Here is a 23,589-nt window from a genome sequence, read left to right as displayed (position 1 = left end):
TATGCATTAGTTTTATTTTTAATTTCAGATTTGCATTTGTTTAACATATACTTCTGTCAGTAATGGTCTCTGCAGCTCATATTGATCATTCTCCTGGAAGAAAGTTTGACTTTAAATGGATAGTTCGGGTGTTTTGAAGTGGGGTTGTATGAGGTACTTATCCATAATTACCTCATACAACCCCTCGTCAAAAACACCTGAACTATCCCTTTAAGCAAAACAGCAAGAAAGTAAAACTAAAGACTAAAGAATGAGAAAGTAAAACTAAAAACATTCATGAAGGCTCTGTTGCAAAGCAAAGCTCAAAAGGAGTGTTTTGTTGAAAAGAAACCTCCAGACTTTAAACCAGCCTATGTTCTAAACACGTGACACTAATCCCTCAGTGTGGCACGCTGGAGGAGGGAGGCCCCGGTGGGAACCTGACAGAGCGCAGCCTCCAGGACGCTCAGCGACTCTTCCTCATGAACGACGTGGTCCAGCCGGTCACCATCAACCCTCTGCTCACTCAGGACAACCTGCGCTTCTCCAAGCTGGTGGTGGACATCGTGCAGGGCCGAGACGCCCTCTACCACGTCATGTACATCGGAACTGGTTAGCGAAATGGCAAAAGAAAATTGTATTGCTGATTTAAAATATATTGTAATAAAATTAGATGAAGAGAGTCGATCATTTTCATCCCTTGTTCATCTTGTCTCATCAGAGTACGGCACCATCCTGAAGGCTCTCTCCACGACCAATAAAAGCCTTCAAGGCTGCTACCTGGAGGAGCTCAGGCTCTTACCTCCGGGGCAAATCGGACCAATCAAGAGCCTTCAAATCCTCCACAGTGACAGATCTTTGATTGTTGGGCTTGATGACAGACTGGTGAAGATCCCACTAGAGCGCTGCTCCAGCTACCCGGCTGAACGGTACGATTCGTCCAATAGACCCTCAAAAGTGCAGCATCAAATATGATTTTTCTGAAAAATTAGCAGATTTATAGACTTTTAGTTTTGTTTTATAAGTGATCAGAAGAGAAGGAAACTAGTAACATAGGATTATAACAACATTGATATTATTCAATATAAATAATAGGGCTTTTAATCGAATAAAATAATTAATTGGATGATTGTCCATAATTAATCGCAATTAATCGCAAATTAAATGCACATTTTTCTGTTCAAAATGTACCTTAAAGGGAGACAAACATGCTTGTTTATGCAAATGTTTGTATATATTTATTATTGGATATCAATTAACAACACAAAACAATGGCAAATTGTCCAGAAACCCTCACAGATACTGCATTTAGCATAAAACAATATGTTCAAATCATAACATGGCAAACTGCAGCCCAACAGGCAACAACAGCTGTCAGTGTGTCAGTGTGCTGACTTGACTATGACTTGCTCCAAACTGCATGTGATTATTATAAAGTGGGCATGTCTGTAAAGGGGAGACTCGTGGGTACCCATAGAACCCATTTACATTCACATATCTTGAGGTCAGAGGTCAAGGGACCCCTTTGAAAATGGACATGACAGTTTTTCCTCGCCTAAATTTAGCGCAAGTTTGGAGTATCTTCACTCCAGCTTAAAAACTGAGTCCACTACAACCTCTGAAAGATCGATTAATGTGATAAAGAAATTAGTGGCGTTAAAAGCAAATGTAAATCCGATTCTTGCAGTCGATCATTTAGCGCCATCAAAGAGACAAACAGGTGTTGGTGGCCAAGTCTGAAAGGCAATAAACGCTGACAAAAATGATTATGTTAAGAGCCCCGTTTATTTTAAATGAAGTGCTTTTGAACTGTCAGTCCATATTTTGGCAAGACAAAAGCAGACATTACAGAAGTCGTTTAATACAGGGAAAGCAATTCTGATCTTAAAACATCCTGCTGGCTGTCCACTGTAGAAATATGCAAACTACTCGAGATTTTGATTTAACAAAAAAGACATTTTTATAATTCTGCAACTGCAACAATGACTGACTGGTTGTCTGTGCTCGTATTAGTCAGTGCATGGAAGCTCGGGACCCTTACTGCGGCTGGGATCACAAACAGAAGCGCTGCAGCACCATCGAGGAGAGCTCCAACATGAACCAGTGGACCCAGAACATCACTGAGTGCCCAGTAAGACACACACATAGTTAGTCTGGTGCATTAGTCTTTACTGTATGTCAATGCTTAGCTTTTAATCAAGAGCTCCTCTGTGAGAAATGTGACGTATCCTTGTGCGTATGACGTGGACTTTAATCCCCTTAAATCCTCTCTGGAGGTGAGGAACCTGACGCAGGATGGCGGTTTTGGTTCCTGGGCGCCGTGGCAGCCTTGCAACCACGATGACGGCGAGGGCTCCGTCAGCAGCTGCGTGTGTCGGGCCCGCTCGTGCGACGGACCTCTGGCCCGATGTGGTGGCGTCGAATGCAAAGGCCCGACCATCCAGGTGGCAAACTGTTCCAGGTACAGTCTCTTTATGCAGATTCATTACGTAACAAAGGCCTAATACATCTGAAAATAGTTAAAGCAATACAATCTTGTCATAAAGTTTAAAGTAACTAGCAACTGTATATGGATATATGGATTCTGTTCCTCAGGAATGGCGGCTGGACTCCCTGGTCTTCGTGGGGTCAGTGCAGCAGCAGCTGTGGTATCGGATTTGAAGTGAGGCAGCGGTCCTGCAACAACCCCTCGCCTCGCCACGGTGGTCGAATCTGCGTCGGCCAGGGCCGAGAGGAGAGGTGAGAAGGAATATGTAGAAAAAGGTAGAAATGTTGTCAACTACGACAGAAACATACCGGACAGAGGTGAAATAGGAACGACCTCCGTGTCTCTGTGTTTCCAGGCTGTGCAATGAGAAGAAGCCCTGTCCCCTGCCAGTGTTGTGGACAGCGTGGGGCCCCTGGGCTCACTGCAGTGCTGAATGTGGAGGGGGGGTCCACTCCAGGACTAGAACCTGCGAGAACGGCGACAGCTGTCCTGGATGTTCCCTGGTACTGTAGTGCTTGTTTATTCAAGAAATTAGGATAAAGGTGCTTCGAAAGACGCTGAATTTATTGGCTTTAACTACAAAGATAGACCTCATCGGCAAAATGAAAAAACTGTTTCAGACAGTATTCGGGTCATTTTCTCAGTGCCGTTAATTACGCCATCGCTGTCGCACAATTGAAATTTGCAAGGTCAACGTCCTCTGGTAGATAGTCCTTAATAAATACCATCTATTTTTGTGATATTAGGCTATTTTGTTGATTTACCTTTTTGCGAAATGCTCTGGTAAGCAGTGATGCAGCGTATGTATCTAGGGCTTTTATTGTGAAAGGTAAGAACTGGTGGAGTAAAGCGGTGATGTGCTGCCAACGTGGGAGCAATAAGTGTATTTCCCCAAATCAATACTTACAAAGTACTTTGTGGCCATGTGTTGTGATGCTCTGCTCACATTAAATATATTACTTTTGTGTACTTTTGTCCACTATATAGTGAGTAGTGAGTGACACAGCTGTGGCCTTTTCAAACAGGATACATTAATTTAGTCACATTTATTTAAAGCAACCACACCTCTCATTCATGTTTCTCTGCAGAGAAGAAATTATTTACTTTTTTTATTAATTAATTAATTAATTAATTAATTAATTAATTAATTAATTTATTTATTTATTTTTAAGTTATATTTGGATTAATAGATGCTTATGGCTTTACTTGCTAGAGGGTGGATTATTGGTTAATTAAAATCAAGATTAATCCCCTGAGAGCATGAATGTATTCAGCTGGATTATGGGATTTTTTCCCTTTTTTTCTCTCTAATTTTTTGGCCCTTGTTGGCCTCCATAGGGGGCAGAGTGCCACAGCTGTTGGTGAGAAGCTTCACAGCGAGGGTGTGACGCACTTAGAGGTTTACAGGAGCCCCAATCAACAGGTTGCGGTTGCTATTCCTGCAAAAAGAACATGATCCCTCACTGGCTTCCCACCTATAAATAATGCCAGTTGTGTTCCTGCAGCTATGTGCAGCCTTCCATGCCGCCTTAAGCTTTGCCTCGTCACAACCACCAGAAGAGTTTACGTAGTGCCATTAAACACAGTAATTAGCTGTATAATAGAGTCCCTGCAGAAATGTATGTAAGGCAGCAGCGTGTCTCTGCAAGCTGTTTATAATGAATTACTGAAACAGTGGGATCCTGTGGCTTTGGGAGATAAAGAAAACCTGCAGCAGTTTCCTCCATCCTTGTTTTCCAGGAGTATAAGGCGTGTAATCTCGAGGCCTGCCCTGAGGTGCGCCGCAACACCCCCTGGACCCCCTGGATGCCGGTCAACGTCAGTCAAGACGGGTCGAGGCAAGAGCAGAGGTTCAGGTACACCTGCCGGGCGCTGCTCCCCGACCCACAGCAGCTCCAGCTGGGCAAGAAGAAGATGGAGACCCGGTTCTGCCCCAACGACGGGTCTGGAGCCTGCCAGACTGACTGTGAGTACTGATGGAAACACCAGCTTAACGCCTCTTTACACTCTCGCTTCTTGCTCTGCAGTCTTTGCAAAATCACACCTCTTCTTGTCACTTGCCAGCAGGTGTTCTTGATGGTTACCATGGAAACACAGCTGGTGTGGTCATTACCTGCTAGACTGCAGGTATATAGCCAGATGCCACCTTAACCTGGGGGCAAATTATAGGTTTGAATCAGTCTTTATTTTTGGATTCTACCAGTCTAAAAACTGGTCTAACAGTCTAATAAAACCAGTATCTGTAAAAACCTGCTGAGTTGAACTGCATCTGATTGGGCTTTAAAGAGTGCCGCTGGTGGCGGAGCTCCCAGTTTGCCACAATAAACACAGCTGGTCTCATCAAACGCAGGATGTAGCCAAACTGTATGCAGACATCAATCAGCAGATTGATTAAACATCATTGAGCCGTCATGGGGGAAGCACATGTACATGGCTTTTCCTTTCAAGGAATCTTTTTTCATACAAAAACTAAATATATAAAATGATGTCAGTTTAGGTATTTACTCCAAAATATGCAAAAAAAATAATTTTATTGTTTCACTGTAGCTGCTCTCGTCCTGAAATATTTCTGCTGTCCCCATTGAACGCCTCAGGAAGTGCTCCTCATTCATATGGAAATCGTTTCTGATTGTGATTGTGTGTGTGTGTGGCGGATGTAACAGAAAACTAGTTCATTTTTCAACGCGGCCCAGATTACACCTCGCTAATTAATGTTTCATAACAGGCTGTCTGTCTGCTGAGCTTGGCAATAAAAAGATAAAATCCTGCAGTTCATGTTTGAAGTGTAGATTTAGAACAATTCACTCATTCAGCTGCGCGGATCAGAAGATGTCGGGATCAACTTTCACTCATTTTTTTTAATGAAAATGGTTTCAGTCTTTCTTTTTCTCTATCTCACTGCTCCAGTGCATTGCTAAATCACTATTTATGGTGCATTTTAAAGGTCCCATATTGTAAAAAGTGAGATTTTCATGCCTTTTTTATTTATAAACCAGGTTAAAGTGTTGTATAAATACTGTGAAAGTATCGAAACGCTCAATCCGTGGAGAAATACACACAGCCCATAGTCAAAAACTGTGTCTTTGAAACAAGCCGTCAGGATTTCTGTCCATTTGTGATGTCACAAATGTACAATATTTAGACCATTTCACAGATTTAAACATAAACATTTTAAATGGGTCCCAGTTTATTTCCGGTTGCAGTGTATGTGAATGTCTTCAGCTGACAGGAAGTACACATGGACCCCAGCTGTTGCCTAGCAGCGCGATTCCATTGAAATGAGCTAAAACGGAGCGTTTCAGACAGAGTAAATACAGGCATATTCAGGCAGACAGTATGAAGAAAATAAAGTATTTTTTTAACATTACGCCATGTAAACATGTTCTAGTAGAAACACAAGATACAAGTATGAACCTGAAAATAAACATGATACGGGACCTTTAAAGGCAAATAAAATTAATTTTTTCTGTGTATTTCCAGCTCTGGTTGAAGACTTGGTGAAGACCAGTGGGCGAACTCCGTCCCAGCCTCAAGGTGTGCGCTGGGGATCATGGGAAACGTGGTCCAGCTGTTCTCAGCAGTGTTCCAGAGGCTTCAGAACCCGGAAACGTAGCTGCTCGACCGCGGAGGGCAGGACGAACCCAAGCACCTGCGTGGGATCCCCGGTGGAGTATCAGGACTGCAACACTCAACCGTGCCCAGGTAACAGGGAGGTTTCTGGCTGGCAGTGGAGCTGCAATAGCAGAAGATGAACAATAAAGTGTATGATGTGTGTGTTCCAGTGAGTGGAGCCTGGACTTGCTGGTCCTCCTGGTCCCATTGCTCGGCCAGCTGTGGGGGCGGACACTACCAGCGGACTCGGACGTGCAGCAACCCGCCTCCTGCCAGCGGAGGAGACATCTGTATCGGCCTGCACACTGAAGAGGCGCTCTGTAGCACACACGCATGTGAAGGTAAATCAGCAGGTTTTTATGTAAAACCAGCTAGATCATTTTCTTTTTCTGCTGTTTTGTAACTTTGTTTCCAAAAGTGCTCCACAAGTTTATTGTCATCCATCATAATTGTTACACCGTAAATATAAACTCCCTAGATTCTCCCCGCCTCCCTCGGTTGAATAATGGTGTTTGTATGGACACTGATGGGAAATCTCCTCCACACAGCAAGTGGTGAATCAATATTTGGGTTGAGGTTGTTGGAGCCTGTCCCAGCATGCTTTGGACGAAAGTCAGAAAATAAACAGAAAAAAAATCTGTTCAAATTTGACCGTTGACATGCACGTTTATCCCCCCTTGGTCTTTCAAAAGAGGAAGAGACATGGAAAGCAAATTGGTGTCATCAACTTCTCATCTATTCTAAGCTTTTGTTCAATAAACAAAGGAGCCAGACTGAACTGTGACTGGCTGTTGACTGATGGTGACCGTTGCACTGCGGCCAACATTTCTCAACCTGCACACTTGGTAACCGTCAACACGGTTTCTGTGGTCATTTCCACAGGAGATAAACGGACTTCTGGTGGTTTGTTTCAAGATATCTCATCAAATACTTTAATGTAGATTAAAAAAAACACCTTTCACAGACAGCGGATATGGATTGGGTCTACTCTGGTTACATAATTCAATTACATATTAGTGAAATAGCTTCTTTTAATTTTTGCTTTCTTTTGAAATGGAGATATTTAATATAGTTTGGTAGTGATATGCTGATGCTGCAGCTATACAACAGGAAATATAACGAGCAGATAAGGATGCAGAAGCATCAGCGTTTACTGCATGTTATATTTGACAAACTTTCCTACCTTTTTTAAAATGTATGGGGTTTCTATTTTGGCTTTCTTTATTGTGCAGTTTTTAAAAAAAGTTTAAAAACAGGTTGGATACACATTTATTGACACCGAATTAGACGATTAATTTGAATTAGTTTCAAATGTTTTTATTGTGAGGCATCATTTTCCAAGATAGCAAAACAGTATTGCCATGCTTCTTTCCCATTATAAACATATAAACAAATATAATGTCGAAAGACACAAGAGGAACACTCTTCAAAAAATAAATAAATATTTATGTTTATTTATTTTGCACAAATTAAGACTACACAAATATGACAAAAACAAAATATACAGTGCAGGAAGGGGCATAAAACTGGGCTTATTTGAAGCCTCCAACTAAATAGTATTAGACTACATAATAGTGATGACAAACAATGAGAACAAGATATATATAATTACAACAATAGACAATAAATATATAAAAAAAGACAAGAAATGTGCGTGATATGTTTAAGTGAATGTGCGTGTGTGTATGAGTGTGAGGGGGATATTGGTTTAAACATCTACATTGACATACATAAATACATAATTAAAAAAGGAAAATAAATAAATACGGAATAATATAATTGAAATATATATATATAAATGTTAAAATAAAACTAATAATAAAACAATAATTATAATAATAAATAATAAAAATAACAATTACTGAAAAAACGTAATAATAATCATGACAACAGTAATAATGAAAATAATGTTACTTTATCTACAAAATGTTCTAGCCAACATATCAAGGAAAAACACAAGACCTCCACCTCCTCTTGTCCGGCCCATCTCCACCCCCACTTCACTTTGTGTCCAAAACAAATCCGCTTCCTGGATTTACAGCAAAGCAACGGCCAACAACACAATGCAATCAAGTAGTTTTTTCCCAATTGTAAACTAATTGGCAGAAAACCAACTATTGTCCTGTGTTTCTCATTATTTCTGTCCTGTCTTTGGTCATCAGATTGGGGTGAATGGACGGAGTGGGGGGACTGCGACGACGAGGGTCTGCAGCGTCGCTCTCGTCGCTGTGGCGAGGACCAGGCGCCCGAGGCCGGTCTCTGCCAGGGTAACATCACCCAGTCCAGGACCTGCCAGCCTCACGAGGTGCCGGGTAAGCACACGCTCTTGTTAATAAATTGCTGGAGCAAATTTGCTGCGTCTAGTAAATTGCTGCAGACTGTCAGCTGGAAAAATCCAGTTTGTGTTATACAAAAGTTTAATCAGACACAGTAAATGCTGACTTGTTCACTCTGTAGAAATGAAAAAGATGAATTAATGGAGATGTCAGCATTCTGCCTACTTCGAGAACAGTGAAGTCTTTTGTCATTTTTTGTTGTTTGATCTTTTGAAACTGTAGTGATTTTACTTCACTACATTGATGTTTTTTTTCCGTCTGTCTGTCTCTCCCCAGTTATTTTACCCGGACAGGAGGACCAGAGCTGTGGAAGTGAGTGAGAAACAACTGATGAGTCTCTCTCTTCGCTCTCCCTAAATGATGATGCTTTGTTCCCAGCTCACACACACCTCCTCAATTCTGCCGGGGTTTTATGCATTCACTCTCCTCTCGCATTCGCAGTAAATCAATGTCACTTTGCTTAAATTGCAGTCTCTGTAACAATAATGACTTTGTGGCGCTGCGACGTGTTCAAAGTTACAAAGTTATTGGCTTTTGTTTGTGGCTTTTTCTCCAATGTGACAAGGGACTTGGCAGAGTGTCGGGTTGATATTGGTCTTTTGATGAAGTTAGATTGCAGCTAGATGGTGACATCAAGACCAAGTATGATGGAGGTTCCAACTAGTATTTGTATAGCAGCATATCATACAAAATCAGTTCAAAGTGTTGTTAAGAGTTTAATAGTTTATATAATAAAAGCTATATACTTGACGTCCGTGTATCGATACAATATTGCCGTGCAAAATATCGCGATACTATGTCGTATCGATTTTTTCCACCATCCCTGACAAACGCAGTGTGTTCATTTAAGAAAATGTTCGAGTGAAAAGGAAGGCCTTTAGTGTCTAAGGTCAGCAGGCAAGCTGTTCCATTCTCTAGGTGCATAAATACTGAAAGCCATCTCACCGGACTTAGAAAGTGCTTTAGGGCACAGGGAGGAGATTTCCACCTTCGTGACCGGAGAGATCTGCTGGGGTTTAAACTGACAGCATGTCTGAGCAGCAAGTGCTTCGTCAGCCAAAAGGAGGATTTTGAATTGTCGGAAAATAACAAGTTACCAATGAAAGTTGTCGGAGGACTGGAGCTATATGGTGTGATCTTTTTGTCCTGGTTAGAACTCGTGCAGCTGAGTTCTGGATAAATTGTAATATATGGATGGTGAATAATCTAGCCATCTCATAACAAACGCAAGTCTGTTAGTCTGTCCTTACCATTTACTGGCTGGGCTGCAATGATAGTTGGTGTGGTTATGCATGGTTCCCCAAGGATGGTTCCTAATAATATTCTTGACATCTGACCACGGAACTTTTGTCAAGAGCCGCCATCTGACAGAAGTTTCCCTCAACTTGATATTTGCTGTTGATATTTCCCAGAGGAATAACAATGTTTCCCCCCTCCTGAATGTACCATCGGTCCACAATGTCCACTTCCGCTGTACACCAGAAATATAAAAACCCAAAGGGAGGATTGGCATGTGTCTCATCCTCTCTCTCTCTGCCTTCTCCCCCGTCTGTTCCCAGCCTTTACTTTGTTCCAGTTAGTAGCCGTGGGCTCAGCCAGTTTCTTTGCAGCGGCTTTACTGTCAGCGCTGGCCTACACCTACTGCCACCAGCTGAACCGACCATCGGCAGAGTCAGCGGTCATCCACCCGAGCACACCCAACCACCTCACCTACAACAAGCAGGGCAACGCCACGCCAAAGAATGAGAAGTACATCCCCATGGAGTTTAAGGTGGGTCAATAGTCTCTATATGTACCTACAGTATACTCTACTTAAAGGTGATCATTTTATCTTTCTTTATGTCTCCACACTACAGACGCTAAACAAGAACAACCTCCACGTGAACGACGAGACGTGCAACCACTTCTCGTCCCCGCTGCCCTCCAGCAACATGTTCTCCACCACCTACTACCCTCCCAGCCTGAGCAAGTACGACTTCCACCCAGACTCCCCCTGCAGGACCTACATGCACAGCTGAGAGGAGGCGAGTCCAGGCTCTTTAAATCAAACCAACCCCTCTTTACTCGTCAACATTTTGGATTCCGCTGTTGGTCAAGATCGAAGTAAAACACCAAAATCATTCTCACGTTTTCAGTCAAATTTGTAGATCTGTTAATGAGATCTTTAAAAAAGCTCGGTTCACCCAAATTATATCTTTTTCTGACGTCTTGCCATGCAGATCGTTTCGGTTTTATTTGCCCAGGTGTTGAGATATCTGAATTTAGTTTATGGTGCCAACAGAGACTTTCCTTTACATCATGCACAGTTATTATATGTGCAGATTTTCATTTACGAGTTGCTACAGCATGCAAAGAACTTTAAGGTTTAGAGCATGCACCATGTGCACCATAAACAACCAATCCCCACAAGTTGATGCTAAAGTTTGTGTAATATTCTACAAAATAAGGCGTGAAAGTAGGATCAAGTTGAACAAAGTCTACAGGAGGTATCATTTGTACGGGCTTAAATATTCATAGACATTAGTGCTAAAGTGTCCTTTTAGTTTTCCACATTTTTTCAAATACCTGTATTTAAACACTTGCAAAGTCTCCGGTGAAAAGCTGGCAGTGTTCTCGCCCATTCTTGTTCAAAAGGTTGCTTCTTTTGTTTGAGGCAGAAGAAGAATCATCAACAAGGAGCTGCGTGTAGTCAGGTCTACCACAGTCCTTGTTGTTTTCGCCAACGCTAGAGGTACGCAGCAGCCTTCACCTCTCTGTGTTTTTATTCGTTCTCTAAATGAAACCAGCACCTACTGTACAGGTGTTCCTCTTCCTTCAGCCACCCTGAGGTGCTCTGTTTGTGCTCAGGGCAGCGTGAGAGCAGGTTAGGACCCAGAGGCCTTCAGGTAGACCTCTTGGACAATGTGTGTGCCTGGATTTCCACTGGACTGACTTGTTTTTTCAGCAGGTGGGTTCAGAGGACTCAGTAATACTGTAAAATATTCTTTCTTGGACACGTAAAGTGTGGGTTGCCATCAGTACAGACTGATATCTGTGCTTAAAAGCAGACAAATGAAATGACTTTGTAAGAAAACCCACACTTTCATCCTTCACTGTGTGCGACTGAAGCAAAGAAATGAACTGATTTCTGGCTTATTTGCTTTAATTTTTCATGTTTAGCAGAATCCACAACTGAAAAAAACGCAGAAGAGGACTTTTCTGACACCTCACTATGTGCTGTACATTGTTAAAAATGAAACGTTTCTGCAGATTATATGAATTATTTTAGGTGTTGTTCACAGATGTCACTATTTGTATCTGCTGAAAATTAAATTTTTTGTCAGTCACACTTTTTGGATGTTAATACATTAAGGTTATTGTTAATAAATCACCAAATATAATACAGCTATACCTGTATTTTCCAGAGCCTCTCACCAGAGCATGAACACACCATAAATCAGCCACAAACTTTCGGCTGCAGTGCCGCGCAGCAAAAAGGTTACTCAACGATGTGTATAACTGTGATGGATTAACTTGCTCAAGCAAGTCACTACATTTTGTCTTTATAGTGTACTGAAATGAATGGGAAACAATGGCTGCCCAAAGGCAGGGAAAAACATCTAAAAGACTTTTGTATGTAGAAAAAAAATTCTGCAGCAATGTAATAAGTTATAACTTTGAGTTTTTTTTATTTGATAAAATATGCTAAACACTGTTTTTCTTACATTTCTGAATGCAAATAATAATGTGCAAATTTGGAGAGAACATTATTTTGTCTCTCGCAGTCCAAAAACATGCAGGTTAAGGTGAACTCTAAATTTCCCATAGATGTGAATGTGAATGGCTGGCTGTCTATTTGTGAGGTAACATTACTGGTGCTTGTATAAATGTGTTTATTATGGAGGCATTATGCTTGCAAATGTTACATGCTCTCCGTGATTTTCAAATTCGGTAATGCCTTCCCCTTTAGAGATCAGAAATCAGAATAAGAAGTTTCCTGGAAAAAAACAATGTAGTTTGGTACAAAATATGGAAATGGTCTTGAAAGAAACGCTTCATTTAAAGCATTTTTTTTCTTTTTTATTTGAATCTTTATTCTCCATATATGCTGAATATAGATAAATTTGACATTTTTGCATGTTCAGTTAACCTGCTGTACACGACACACTCCCTGTAATTAGTACCAAATTATATAGATTTTTACAGGAAATGCTTTGAAATTACATCAAATAAAACATTTTCACAAGCTCTACTGGTAAAAAAAAGCCCAAAGTAGTAGGCTATTAAAACAGGACAGTATTGCTAATATTTAAGTTACTCCGTGCTGTAAAATGTATATTGAATATCTTGTGTTTCTAAATTGTAAATACCAAGAAATGAATTCAGGTGTTTCTCACCATTTGCAGTGTTATGTAGCATGAAACAAACAGCCCTGATGATAATAATAACAATAATAATGTCTTCACGTTTGGGTGCTTGTGACTGCATGCACTGGCACTCTCACATGAATATACAGTACATGTTTGTGTGTATTTGGCCGATAGACAATGGAAAGGTTGTGTTTTTGTATTTAAAGACCTTCGTCGATGGATCCGTTAATAGTTTTGCGCCCAAAAGACACTTCTGCTGTTATAATATGATTGATGTGAATTTGACTTAACACTGCCTTTTGGACACTGTGAACTTTTGGTACTCTATATTTTTGTATAATGTACACTGTAAAAAAAAAAAAAAAAGATGAATAAATACATTTTGGTGCCAATATGTTGGGTATCCATGCTAAAAAGCTTAACCGTGATCTTTAAAAAAATAATACAAAGTGCTTTTTTCACACCCCAACCGGTCACTAGCTTATCAAGATAAGTTATATATGTATATTTTGGTATTTTTAATCACAAATATTGGAATTCTGAAAAGCATTGAAAATCTGCACATTAACTTAACTAACTTAATAATCTTTGCATCAAAGATTTTAGACTACTTATACTGTATAGAAGCATTATAAACAAAGTGTGTTACTTGGTGACATCACCACGTTACGGAAGAAGAGGCGGGACTTCAAGGAAGGCTTTTCAGGCAGTTCAGGAGCAGTGTTTCTCCCTTTGGCGTGGACTTTGGGATTTGTAACTTTGCAGACCTTTTACATGCACAAAAAACTATATAACACACTAAAGGAAAGTGAAAAAGCACAAAAGCATAACTGGTCCTCTTTAAGTGGTTTGACTGATGCACAAGCAGGAAGACAAGGGTTACAAGGTGCTCTTTTTAGTGACTTCACTCCCTCAGCTTCCCTCGTGTCTTTAATAATTGACGTCGCTTGAGAGAAGACAGGCATGCAAGGCAAGTCCTCAGGTCCACCATTTCGTCCTCTATATGGTGATTATGTTTCTATTTTTCATGTGGGCAGGTCAAGAGAATATGAATAATAGAAGCACCTGGTGGAGGGAAGGGCAGATTTAATAGTCTTTAGATGTAACCAGAAAAACAAAGTTACCTGTGCAGTAGTTTTTTTATTAATTTAAATTGGTTAATCGGTTACATATAAGACGATATATTGTCACATACATCATCTGGATATATGAAGATATAGGTTTATAACATATATGAAATATCCATAGTAAAATTTGTATGTACATATATTCAAAATATCTATATGATACATTTTTATATGGTATATGTTGCGACCATACATGTAAACTATCAATATATAGGTTTCATATATAGTTTGTACATATATGTACATGTATATTTTCTTTAATATACTATGCATAAATGTGTAATTTGTATATTACACATATATACAAATACACATATGTTTATAAATATTATTATGTATATAAATAATTAGATACGCGGAATATTAAAAACATGTATTTTACATACATATACAGTATGTCAATATATGAAATTGTTCCAATTTCTAATAGGTTTCATATATAGTTTGTACATATATATGTATATATTTTACGTCATATGTTCATAATAATCTATGCATGTATGTGTAATTTATATATTACACACATACAAATACATATATGTTATACATATGTTTAACATGTATGTATAACATATATGCTATACATATGTTTAACATGTATGTATAACATATATGTTATACATATGTTTAACATGTATGTATTACATATATGTTATACATATGCGTAAATAGTTATATATGGGACATATATGTTAAAAACATGCATTATACATACATCAACATACATATTTGTAGGTGCTAGACATACAGACGTAGGCAAAGTTGTTGGTAACGTTCCGTTAAAGAGAGAAAAACCCACAATGGTCACTGAAATAACTTGAAACTGACAAAAGTAATAATAAATAAAAATTTATTGAAAATGAACTAATGGAAATCAGCTGTTGTTTTTGAATTGTGGTTCAACAGAATCATTTTAAAAAACAAACTAATGAAACTGGCCAGGACAAAAATGATGGTACCCCTAGAAAAGATGTAAAATAATGTGACCATAGGGACATGTTAAACTAAGGTGTGTCCTGTAATTAGCATCACAGATATCTTCAAACTTGTAATCAGTCAGTCTGCCTATTTAAAGGGTGAAAAGTAGTCACTGTGCTGTTTGGCATCATGGTGTGTACCACACTGAACATGGACCACAGAAAGCTAAGGAGAGAGTTGTCTCAGGAGATCAGAAAGAACATTATAGACCTTCATGTTAAAGGTAAAGGCTATAAGACCATCTCCAAGCAGCTTGATGTTCCTGTGACTACAGCTGCACATATTATTCAGAAGTTTAAGGTCCATGGGACTGTAGCCTACCTCCCTGGACGTGGCCGCAAGAGGAAAATTTATGACATATTGAAGAGACGGATAATACGAATGGTAACCAAAGAGCCCAGAACAACATCCAAATAGATTAGAGGTGAACTCCAAGGTCAAGGTACATCAGTGTCAGATCGCACCATCCGTCACTGTTTGAGCCAAAGTGGACTTAATGGAAGACAACCGAGGAGGACACCAAATCATAAAAAAGCTATACTGGAATTTGCCAAAATGCATATTGACAAGCCACAAAGCTTCTGGGAGAATGTCCTTTGGACAGATGAGACAAAACTGGAGCTTTTTGGCAAGTCACATCAGCTCTATGTTCACAGACGCAAAAATGAAGCATCCAAAGAAAAGAACACTGTACCTAATGTGAAACATGGAGGAGGCTCGGTTATGTTATGGGGCTGCTTTGTTGCATCTGGCACAGGATGTCTTGAATCTGTGCAGGGTGCAATGAAATCTCAAGACTATCAAGGCATTCTGGAGCGAAATGTGCTGCCCAGTGTCAGAAAGCTTGGTCTCAGTTGCAGGTCATGGGTCCTCAAACAGGATAATGACCCAAAACACAGCTAAAAACACCCAAGAATGGCTAAGAACAAAACATTGGACTGTTCTGAAGTGGCCTTCTATGAGCCCTGATCTAAATCCTATTGAACATCTGTGGAAGGAGCTGAAACATGCAGTCTGGAGAAGGCACCCTTCAAACCTGAGACAGCTGGAGCAGTTTGCTCACGAGGAGTGGGCCAACATACCTGTGGACAGGTGCAGAAGTCTCATTGAGAGTTACAGAAATCACTTGATTGAAGTGATTGCCTCAAAAGGTTGTGCAACAAAATATTAAGTTAATGTTACCATCATTTTTGTCTAGGCCAGTTTCATTAGTTTGTTTTTTTAAATGATTCTGCTGAACCATAATTCAAAAACAATATCTGATTTTCATTAGTTAATTTTCAATGAATTTTTATTTATTATTACTTTTGTCAGTTTCAAGTTATTTCAGTGACCATTGTGGGTTTTTCTCTCTTTAACGGAACGTTACCAACAACTTTGCCTACGTCTGTATATGTCAATATATGAAATTGTTCCAATTTCTAAGTTTTATATATAATTTGTACATATATGTACATATATATTTTTTTACTTCATATGTACATAATATACATAAACACATGTCTGTTTGTATAATTGTTCCAATTTCTAATAGGTTTCATAGTTTGTACATATATTTCATTTATGCTTTTTCTTCATATGTACATATATTTCATATATGGAAATTGAAATATGTATATATATTACACTTCCGTATGGGTGGAGCCCATATGCACATGATGTACAGATGTTGCATTAATGGTCTCAGACTAGGTGGGATTTCAGAGCTTCAGTCAGATGTTTTACTTGTTCACTGTTCATTTACTGACAGTGAAATAAAAGCCACTGCAAAGGCTCATGTCTTGGAAATCCTGCTTTCCACGGTGGAGGCTGTAATCCTGTTTGTGTGGTTCAACAGGGCAGCCTGATCACGACACACATTTTAATAATAAAAAACAGTGTCTACCCATCTTCTGCCAAATATTTAAAACCAGTTAGTTCTCACATCATTGCTCTGAACAGACTGCACTCCAGTGTTTATCATTCACATTCCAGTGAGCAGCATCTGAGAGTTTAATCTGCTGGTAAAACCACTGGGTCACTTGGGCACTATATTCATTTATTTATTCATCTGAATGTCTTTTTCCCTCCCATTTGGCAACTGGATCAAATTGGAGCAAAAGTCCATAGATATTACACAGAAGATGCAACAATCTCCTTCAAATCTGACTCCTGGGTGTGTTTCCTATCTTAATTCCTACCCATTCTTAACCTCGTACCTAAACATAATGCTGTACCATAACCATTTCTACTGTTGAAAAAGATTTTGCTCCAGTATATTTCAGTCTGGACCAAAGTGGACTGAGCGACCACGCTGCTATAGCATGTCTAAAAAGAAAGAAAACAACTTAATCCTCCCACTTTAAACAGAATTAATCCACCACATCCACTCTTAGAAGATTTGTCTGATCAAAGTGTCTCCGAACACGTGAAGACATAAATCCATGAAACAAAGTAGGTCATTATTTTTTTTGATGGACGATAGAAAAACGGCTCAGAGACATATGGAGCTGTTACCATGACATTTGTAGAGCTCACATGCTTCTTCTGTATAAGCCAAAAATAAAGTTTCTCCTCACTTCTGTTATCCGTGCCACCGGACCATGATGCATCAAAGTGGTTTATATGCGTACCATGCCTCCACGTACACAGGTTCAACAGGAGGAGATGGCTATTTAAAGCATAGTGATATTTTGAGGCTGTCCATCTAACTGCGTTTGTCGGCCAGGTGAGTGCAGAGACACTCAGGTGACTTGCAGAGAAACTATAGCCCGCAGATGTGGAGCACTCAACGTCCCAGATGTCTGAATAAGTGGAGCTGGATGGAGGAACTCGCCTCATCAAGTGTTGTTTGTTATTCTCGTCCACCAGAAGGGTCAAAAAAAGAAAAGCCAGGGCTACAAAATTGCTCCTGTTAAAAGGCAGTGGTATAAAATGTGTCTGGAGCTGAATGCCTGCAGGGCTTTTTTGACATGGAAGAAATGTTCTGTACCACAAATGATGGTGTTTATTCCCTGAAAATGTGAGCAAAGTCGACGGCTTACATTTGCATACATGTTTTAATGCAGACACAGAATGGATTATGGGATTCTAAGTGTTGCAAGGGTTAGTTTTCCACAAGGCAGAGACCCATGAAGAACAACATCCCCCTCTAGACCTGCAGCAGTGAACACACACCTCATCTTGCACATGGCAGCAGCACTCAAAACATCCTCTAGCTGCTTTTACTGTTGCTTTTATTTTGACAATGCTTCCATCTGCTGGGCAAAATGAGAGACAGCACAGAGTTTCCTGAGAGGAAGAACATGCTGTAGATCTAAATAAGGAAGGTTTTGCACAATCTGCATGGAAGTATCATCACATCAGACATAAACTTCATCAGTGATCTCAGCTGGAAGTATTTGATCAAAGTGCTGGGGACTGATGAAACTCAACTCTCTGGTCTGTGGGGAAAATAGGATTTTGTTTACCAAGCTTTTAATTAAAAGAACTTCTTGGCAGCCATTAAGCATGAGGATGGATCTATTATGCTTTGTGTGTCTGCCAGTATAGCACAGGAAGGACTGTGCATATATAAAGGGAAGAATAAGTTCTGATAGATATCCTGGTGAGGGTAAAATATCAGCTAAATGTTTGCTATAACAGGACCCAAAACTTACCTAAAAATAAATCATGGACTACATAAACTAATTAAAGAGTTTTATAGATGTGATGAGAACGCAAAACATGCATGAACCAATTGCCTACTCTGAATTAGCAGCATTCAGAGTGGAAGAGATGGAGGAAGCATAATGCAAATTCAAGCTGGCTTCTATGTCTCTATTAAAGGTCCTGCAACAATGCTTTATTTGCAATGAAAATCTTTGGTCTCTATTAAAGTTCCTGCAACAATATTTCTATTAAAGTTCCTGCAACAATGCTCATAAAATATGTATATACAAGGGGAAATCACACAGTAAAAGTAAAAGCAAAAACATAAACATAAGTAAATACAGAATAATAATGTAAATTTGTAATTTTATGGAAGACAAAACAACAGATGTGTGTGTAGCCTGACTTGTACCATTACCATATTAAATGATGGTAACATTTTTATTCTGACAATAAACTGTACCTTAAATGTGTATCTTTTATAACTCCATGTTGCTGATTTAAGCCTAAAACAATCCTCACTATGTCTAAAATAGTTACTTTGTGCCTCTTTAAGACTCTTAACCTACTCCTCAGGCTAATTATATTCTCCCTCACCCCCCTAAGGGTTTGTAGAATAGTCTCGTCCATCACTCAGTAGCAGCTGGTTGTGAGTGGCTGAAGAGGAGAGGATAGAGCAGAGTGAGCAGCAGGAAGAAGAAGAGGAACACACCTGTCTCTGGTCTCAGGTGTGCTCACATGTCCTGCAGCTGTGTGGTGTGAAGCTGGAGCACACAGCCCGGAACCCGACACCCCTCCGCTGGACCGGACCGGAGCAGCAGCAGCAGCCAGCCCTCTGGACCGATGTCCTGGCAGAAATGTCCCGACATATATACATACGGAACAAGATAGGCGAGGGCATCCAGGCGCCCATCTTCCAGGTAACTCAGCTCTGGCTGCAGCTGGTTCTTCATACACCTTTTCACATTAAAAACACTCATAAATAGTCATAACTGATGCTAAATTGGTGTAATTTTGCAATGTAGAGCAGAGAGTCACTTTTACCAGCTATGTGAGAAGTGTAGGTTTTTAAATAATACAAAATATATATTTAAAAAGCACCAAAAAGTTAACAAATTGCACTGTTAAAGAAGTCCATACTGTACTATAGTGCATGTGCATACACCTTTTCACATTAAAAGCACTAATACATAGTCATAACTGCTGTTAAAATGGTGTAATTTTGCAATGTAGAGCAGAGAGTCACTTTTAAGTTTTTAATTTTTGAAATAATACAATATAGATATTTAAAAAACACCAAAAAGTTAATAAATTGCAGGGTTGAGGAAGTCCATACTGTGGTGACTGAACAATCCCATGTTCTGTTATAGTGCATGTATTAGCCTTATAGATACATATGTACATTTATATCAAGTTTTTTTTATGTACAGTTGATTTTTTTTGTATGGTACAGATTGCATTATTGTTATTTATTTATTTATTTACACATATATAAAACTGCACAAAATTCAGTCAATGAAAAAAAACCAAGAAATGTGTCAGGAGAGGTCAAGAAGCCTTACAGGCTTATACAAAGCGGCTCCCCCCAAACCCAGGAGAAAAAAAAACAATAACAAAAAAAGGAAGATAGATCTAAACTAATATAATTTTTTAAAAATACAACAAAAGTTAAACAATAACAAGAAGTACACAAAATGTGCAGAAAAACCTAACCAAAGAGTGGAAAACAATCCAATAAAAACAATGAAATACATACAAAAAACAGTACAGGAAAAAATAAATCTAAACATATCAAAAGATAATTAGACATCATGAATTAAATGTGATGATATTTTACTTTTAAAATGTTCTAAGGATAACGAGCTGTTGATAACATGTATTTTGGTGTTCCATGTTTGTACACCACCATATCTGAGGGAGAACTGGCCATGTTTTGTTTTGTAAAAACATATGGTAGAGATAGTAGTGATACAAACTCTGTTTTTATTGTCTCTAGTGTAAAAAGGAGCCATCAGACTTTCATGACCTTTTTTTTTTTATCATTCAGAAGGCCACTTTAAATGTCCTGCATCTTAAGTTGTTTTGTAATGATGGAGGTTATTATGGTTATAATTTAAAGTGTTATAATGTTATTGATTGAATAAATGACCATGTCAGTGTTATTCTTGAGGACTAAATGTGCACAGAATTTTGTTTTCATTATCTTTAATCATGTCTTCATCTAACTATATAAGGCTCTTCAACTTCAGTCAACCAGCCTCCCGACCATCCATGCAGCATTTATTATTTTATTAATAGGCTATTACCTGTCACAGTCTCCTTCCTCAGATAAAGCACCATGGTGGGCTTCAGTGATCAATATCACTTGTAAAAATGTGACATTTTATTGAATTTAAATGCTGCTATGTGGGGCACAAACATACCAGAATAACTAAACCTATTCTTAAAGGATGTAGATGTTGTTTCAGGTAAGGCGGTTCAGAGAAGGGAGTATATATATTTCCCCATTAGATAACTGATTACTCATTTTTCTTCAGCTTAGTGGATCATCGGAGGCTACAGGCTGATATTAATAGCCGGGTATTCATAGATATAGCCAACTTTATCCTTCATCTCTCTTCTTGGCTGTTGGCTTGAGACAGAAGAGAGATGGTGACCCAGATTAATGCCCCTGTTTTATAAATTCAGGGAAGTAGGTTTATTTTTTTTTTTACAGTGACATTGTCATTAACTCTGGAGACTTGAACAGAAATGGGGCAAATCACTGGCAGATAATTAATTTAGCTCCCTGGAGATTAACTCTGCTGGTTATATTTAGACTTTTTTTGGGGAGAGAAGAAGAAAGAATGAGAGAAAGTCCGGGAGAAAAGTAAGTATAGGCAAGGCAAACGTATAATTCAAAAACATCCAGTACATTATGACTTCTGGGTGCTGTGGCATTCAAACTTATATCTTGTAACGTTGACCTTATTATTGTACTGTTGACATCAAAACCCATTTAGGAAAAGAGCGTCAGCCGAATGTCTAAAGTGCATGATTTGCCACCTTGCATCGTGTATTAGCTCGATGTGGCTTTATTGAATGCTTCACTCACATAATAAGCAAACATACAGATTTAACAGATGCTCATGAAGAAAATTTCATAAATAGATAAAAAAAAATGTTTCTGCTGGTTGAGATCTTGTTTTTTTCTCCATACAGGTGAATCGAGGGACTTATTCCAGGAGGAGCCGACTCAAGAGGTCCGATGGCAGCACCACCTCCACCAGCTTCATCCTCAGACAGGTAGGGAAATGCAAAGAAAGGCCTGGGATGTAAAAAAGAAAACAGCTAAGAACATTATAATAAAAGTAAATTATGGTCTGTCCCATGCTCACTTATGTCTCATAAGTTGCTGCAGCAATTTTTGGGTTGATACCATTTGCTACACAGATTCGGTGCTTAATTTAACAATTTTTTACCACTCAAGAATTGATAAAAATGATCAATAATCCTTCCAAAATACCACATTAAGACACCAAAGACCTTGAGGAATACCATAGAAAAAGCCATGCTGTGATTTGGTATCAAAAACGTTTGACATTTGGAGATTTCTGATTTCTCTGGCTCTACTCAGAAACCCCCTTATTGTCAATCTAGCTAGGAAAGCCTTCATCCTCTGAATGCTTAAGGTCTCTAGTTTGTGGTTGTAAGGTGTCATTAGGCTGTGATTATCCTAGAGGTCACCACAGGTCATTTTATACAGTGAGGTCGAGTTTCAAAAAATGTTCTCACTACAATGAAATGGCTACTATGGGGACTAACATCATCATACATGAATACAGTTGGGCTCATTGGATCCACAAGAGTCTCAGCTCTACAGTGATACACAATGTATGCAATTACAAGACTGCTTAGGGACCCCAGTATGCAGAAATATTCAAACACATCATTTTAGAATAGGAGAAAATTACACATTTATACTGCATTCAAACTGCATGTGATTATCATAAAGTGGGCATGTCTGTAAAGGGGTGACTCGTGGGTACCCATAGAACCTATTTTCATTCACATATCTTGAGGTCATAGGTCAAGGGACTCCTTTGAAAATTGCAATGGCAGTTTTTCCTGCCAAAATTTAGCGCAACTTTGAAGCGTTATTCTTCCCGACATGGTTGTTACCAATGGTTTCCTTTAGGTTTTATAGTTTCATGTGATATCACCTTCACTCTAGCTCTAAAACTCAGCCTGTTCCAGCCTCTGACAGACAGTAAAGCCGGCGCCCTCAAGGAGTGGAAGAGGGGAAAGATGGAGATTTTGATACATTCATAGCTTCAATTTCAGGATTATTACATATTGTCTGTTGAATATTGCATATTGAATCACATGATTTTCTGCATCAGTATGCACTTGCATGACACGACCACGGGGATGACGTGGTGCACATCATTATCGACTGCAGAGGGCGGTAATCTGCTGTCAGTAAGAAGGTAGCAATTTGCAAGTAAAAAGAAGACTGCAAGCCCAAAGACTTGTCTCGCACTAAGGATGATTTTTCCTTGATAAGTGGGTCTCACAACAGTGGAGAAAAATACATGTTGCATTAGAAGTTAAGTAATATGCACATTTATTGCCAGGTTATCTCTGTTTTAATTTGAAAAACACGCAATTTAGATAACCCTTAAAACACTGTCTCAGCAGAAACATCACAGATAGGGCTTTTATTAAGATAGTGTCAGCATAGAAAGGTGTCAGTAAACAAATGAGACTTATTTATGTCGTAAATTGCAATGTTTCAATCCTCACTTTTCTTAGTATTTTCAGTGGGTTTTTATCTCAAATGGACAGCTCATATGCAAACTCCTCGCTCTGATGTACAGTGCTTTATATTACAAAGTGACGAGCGGAGAGGAGGGAGATGTTTGCTGTCTTCTTCAGCTGCCAGATAGTGAGTCATATTTATGATGGCCATTTCTTTTGATAAGTATTTAGAGCTCCTTGACGGATGCTGTTTTTTTGAGAAGTGTGCTGTTGATGTTCATACTCTTGCGCATTTTGCAGGGTTTCATTGAAGTTTTAGGTCTTTTATCAAGTTTCACCAGGTACTAATG

General features: G+C 39.2%; 2 protein-coding genes across 4 annotated transcripts in view; both read left to right on the top strand.

Moving 5' to 3' along the window:
• Positions 1-13,165, top strand: part of LOC141762941 (semaphorin-5B-like) — a 34,480-nt gene extending 21,315 nt beyond the window's left edge. The window contains exons 11-23 of the mRNA XM_074627127.1: positions 384-591; positions 701-908; positions 1,993-2,110; positions 2,256-2,440; positions 2,575-2,718; positions 2,823-2,970; positions 4,208-4,433; positions 5,948-6,169; positions 6,250-6,420; positions 8,242-8,391; positions 8,692-8,727; positions 9,975-10,186; positions 10,272-13,165. Of these exons, the coding sequence (XP_074483228.1) occupies positions 384-591; positions 701-908; positions 1,993-2,110; positions 2,256-2,440; positions 2,575-2,718; positions 2,823-2,970; positions 4,208-4,433; positions 5,948-6,169; positions 6,250-6,420; positions 8,242-8,391; positions 8,692-8,727; positions 9,975-10,186; positions 10,272-10,433 (2,190 nt within the window). The 3' untranslated portion in view covers positions 10,434-13,165. The remainder of the gene's footprint in view (positions 1-383; positions 592-700; positions 909-1,992; positions 2,111-2,255; positions 2,441-2,574; positions 2,719-2,822; positions 2,971-4,207; positions 4,434-5,947; positions 6,170-6,249; positions 6,421-8,241; positions 8,392-8,691; positions 8,728-9,974; positions 10,187-10,271) is intronic.
• Positions 13,166-19,142: 5,977 nt separating this feature from the next.
• The window catches only part of LOC141762745 (voltage-dependent L-type calcium channel subunit beta-4-like), a 28,158-nt gene continuing 23,711 nt past the window's right edge, over positions 19,143-23,589 (top strand). For all 3 annotated transcript variants that reach the window (XM_074626787.1, XM_074626786.1, XM_074626785.1), the window contains exons 1-2: positions 19,143-19,419; positions 21,701-21,784. In XM_074626787.1, the coding sequence (XP_074482888.1) occupies positions 19,357-19,419; positions 21,701-21,784 (147 nt within the window). In that variant the 5' untranslated portion in view covers positions 19,143-19,356. The remainder of the gene's footprint in view (positions 19,420-21,700; positions 21,785-23,589) is intronic.

This window comes from Sebastes fasciatus, chromosome 24 (assembly GCF_043250625.1).
Source record: "Sebastes fasciatus isolate fSebFas1 chromosome 24, fSebFas1.pri, whole genome shotgun sequence".
NCBI classification, from domain to species: domain Eukaryota; kingdom Metazoa; phylum Chordata; class Actinopteri; order Perciformes; family Sebastidae; genus Sebastes; species Sebastes fasciatus.
The sequence above is the reverse complement of the archived record's forward strand: the minus strand, read 5'-3'. Positions and strand labels throughout refer to the sequence as shown.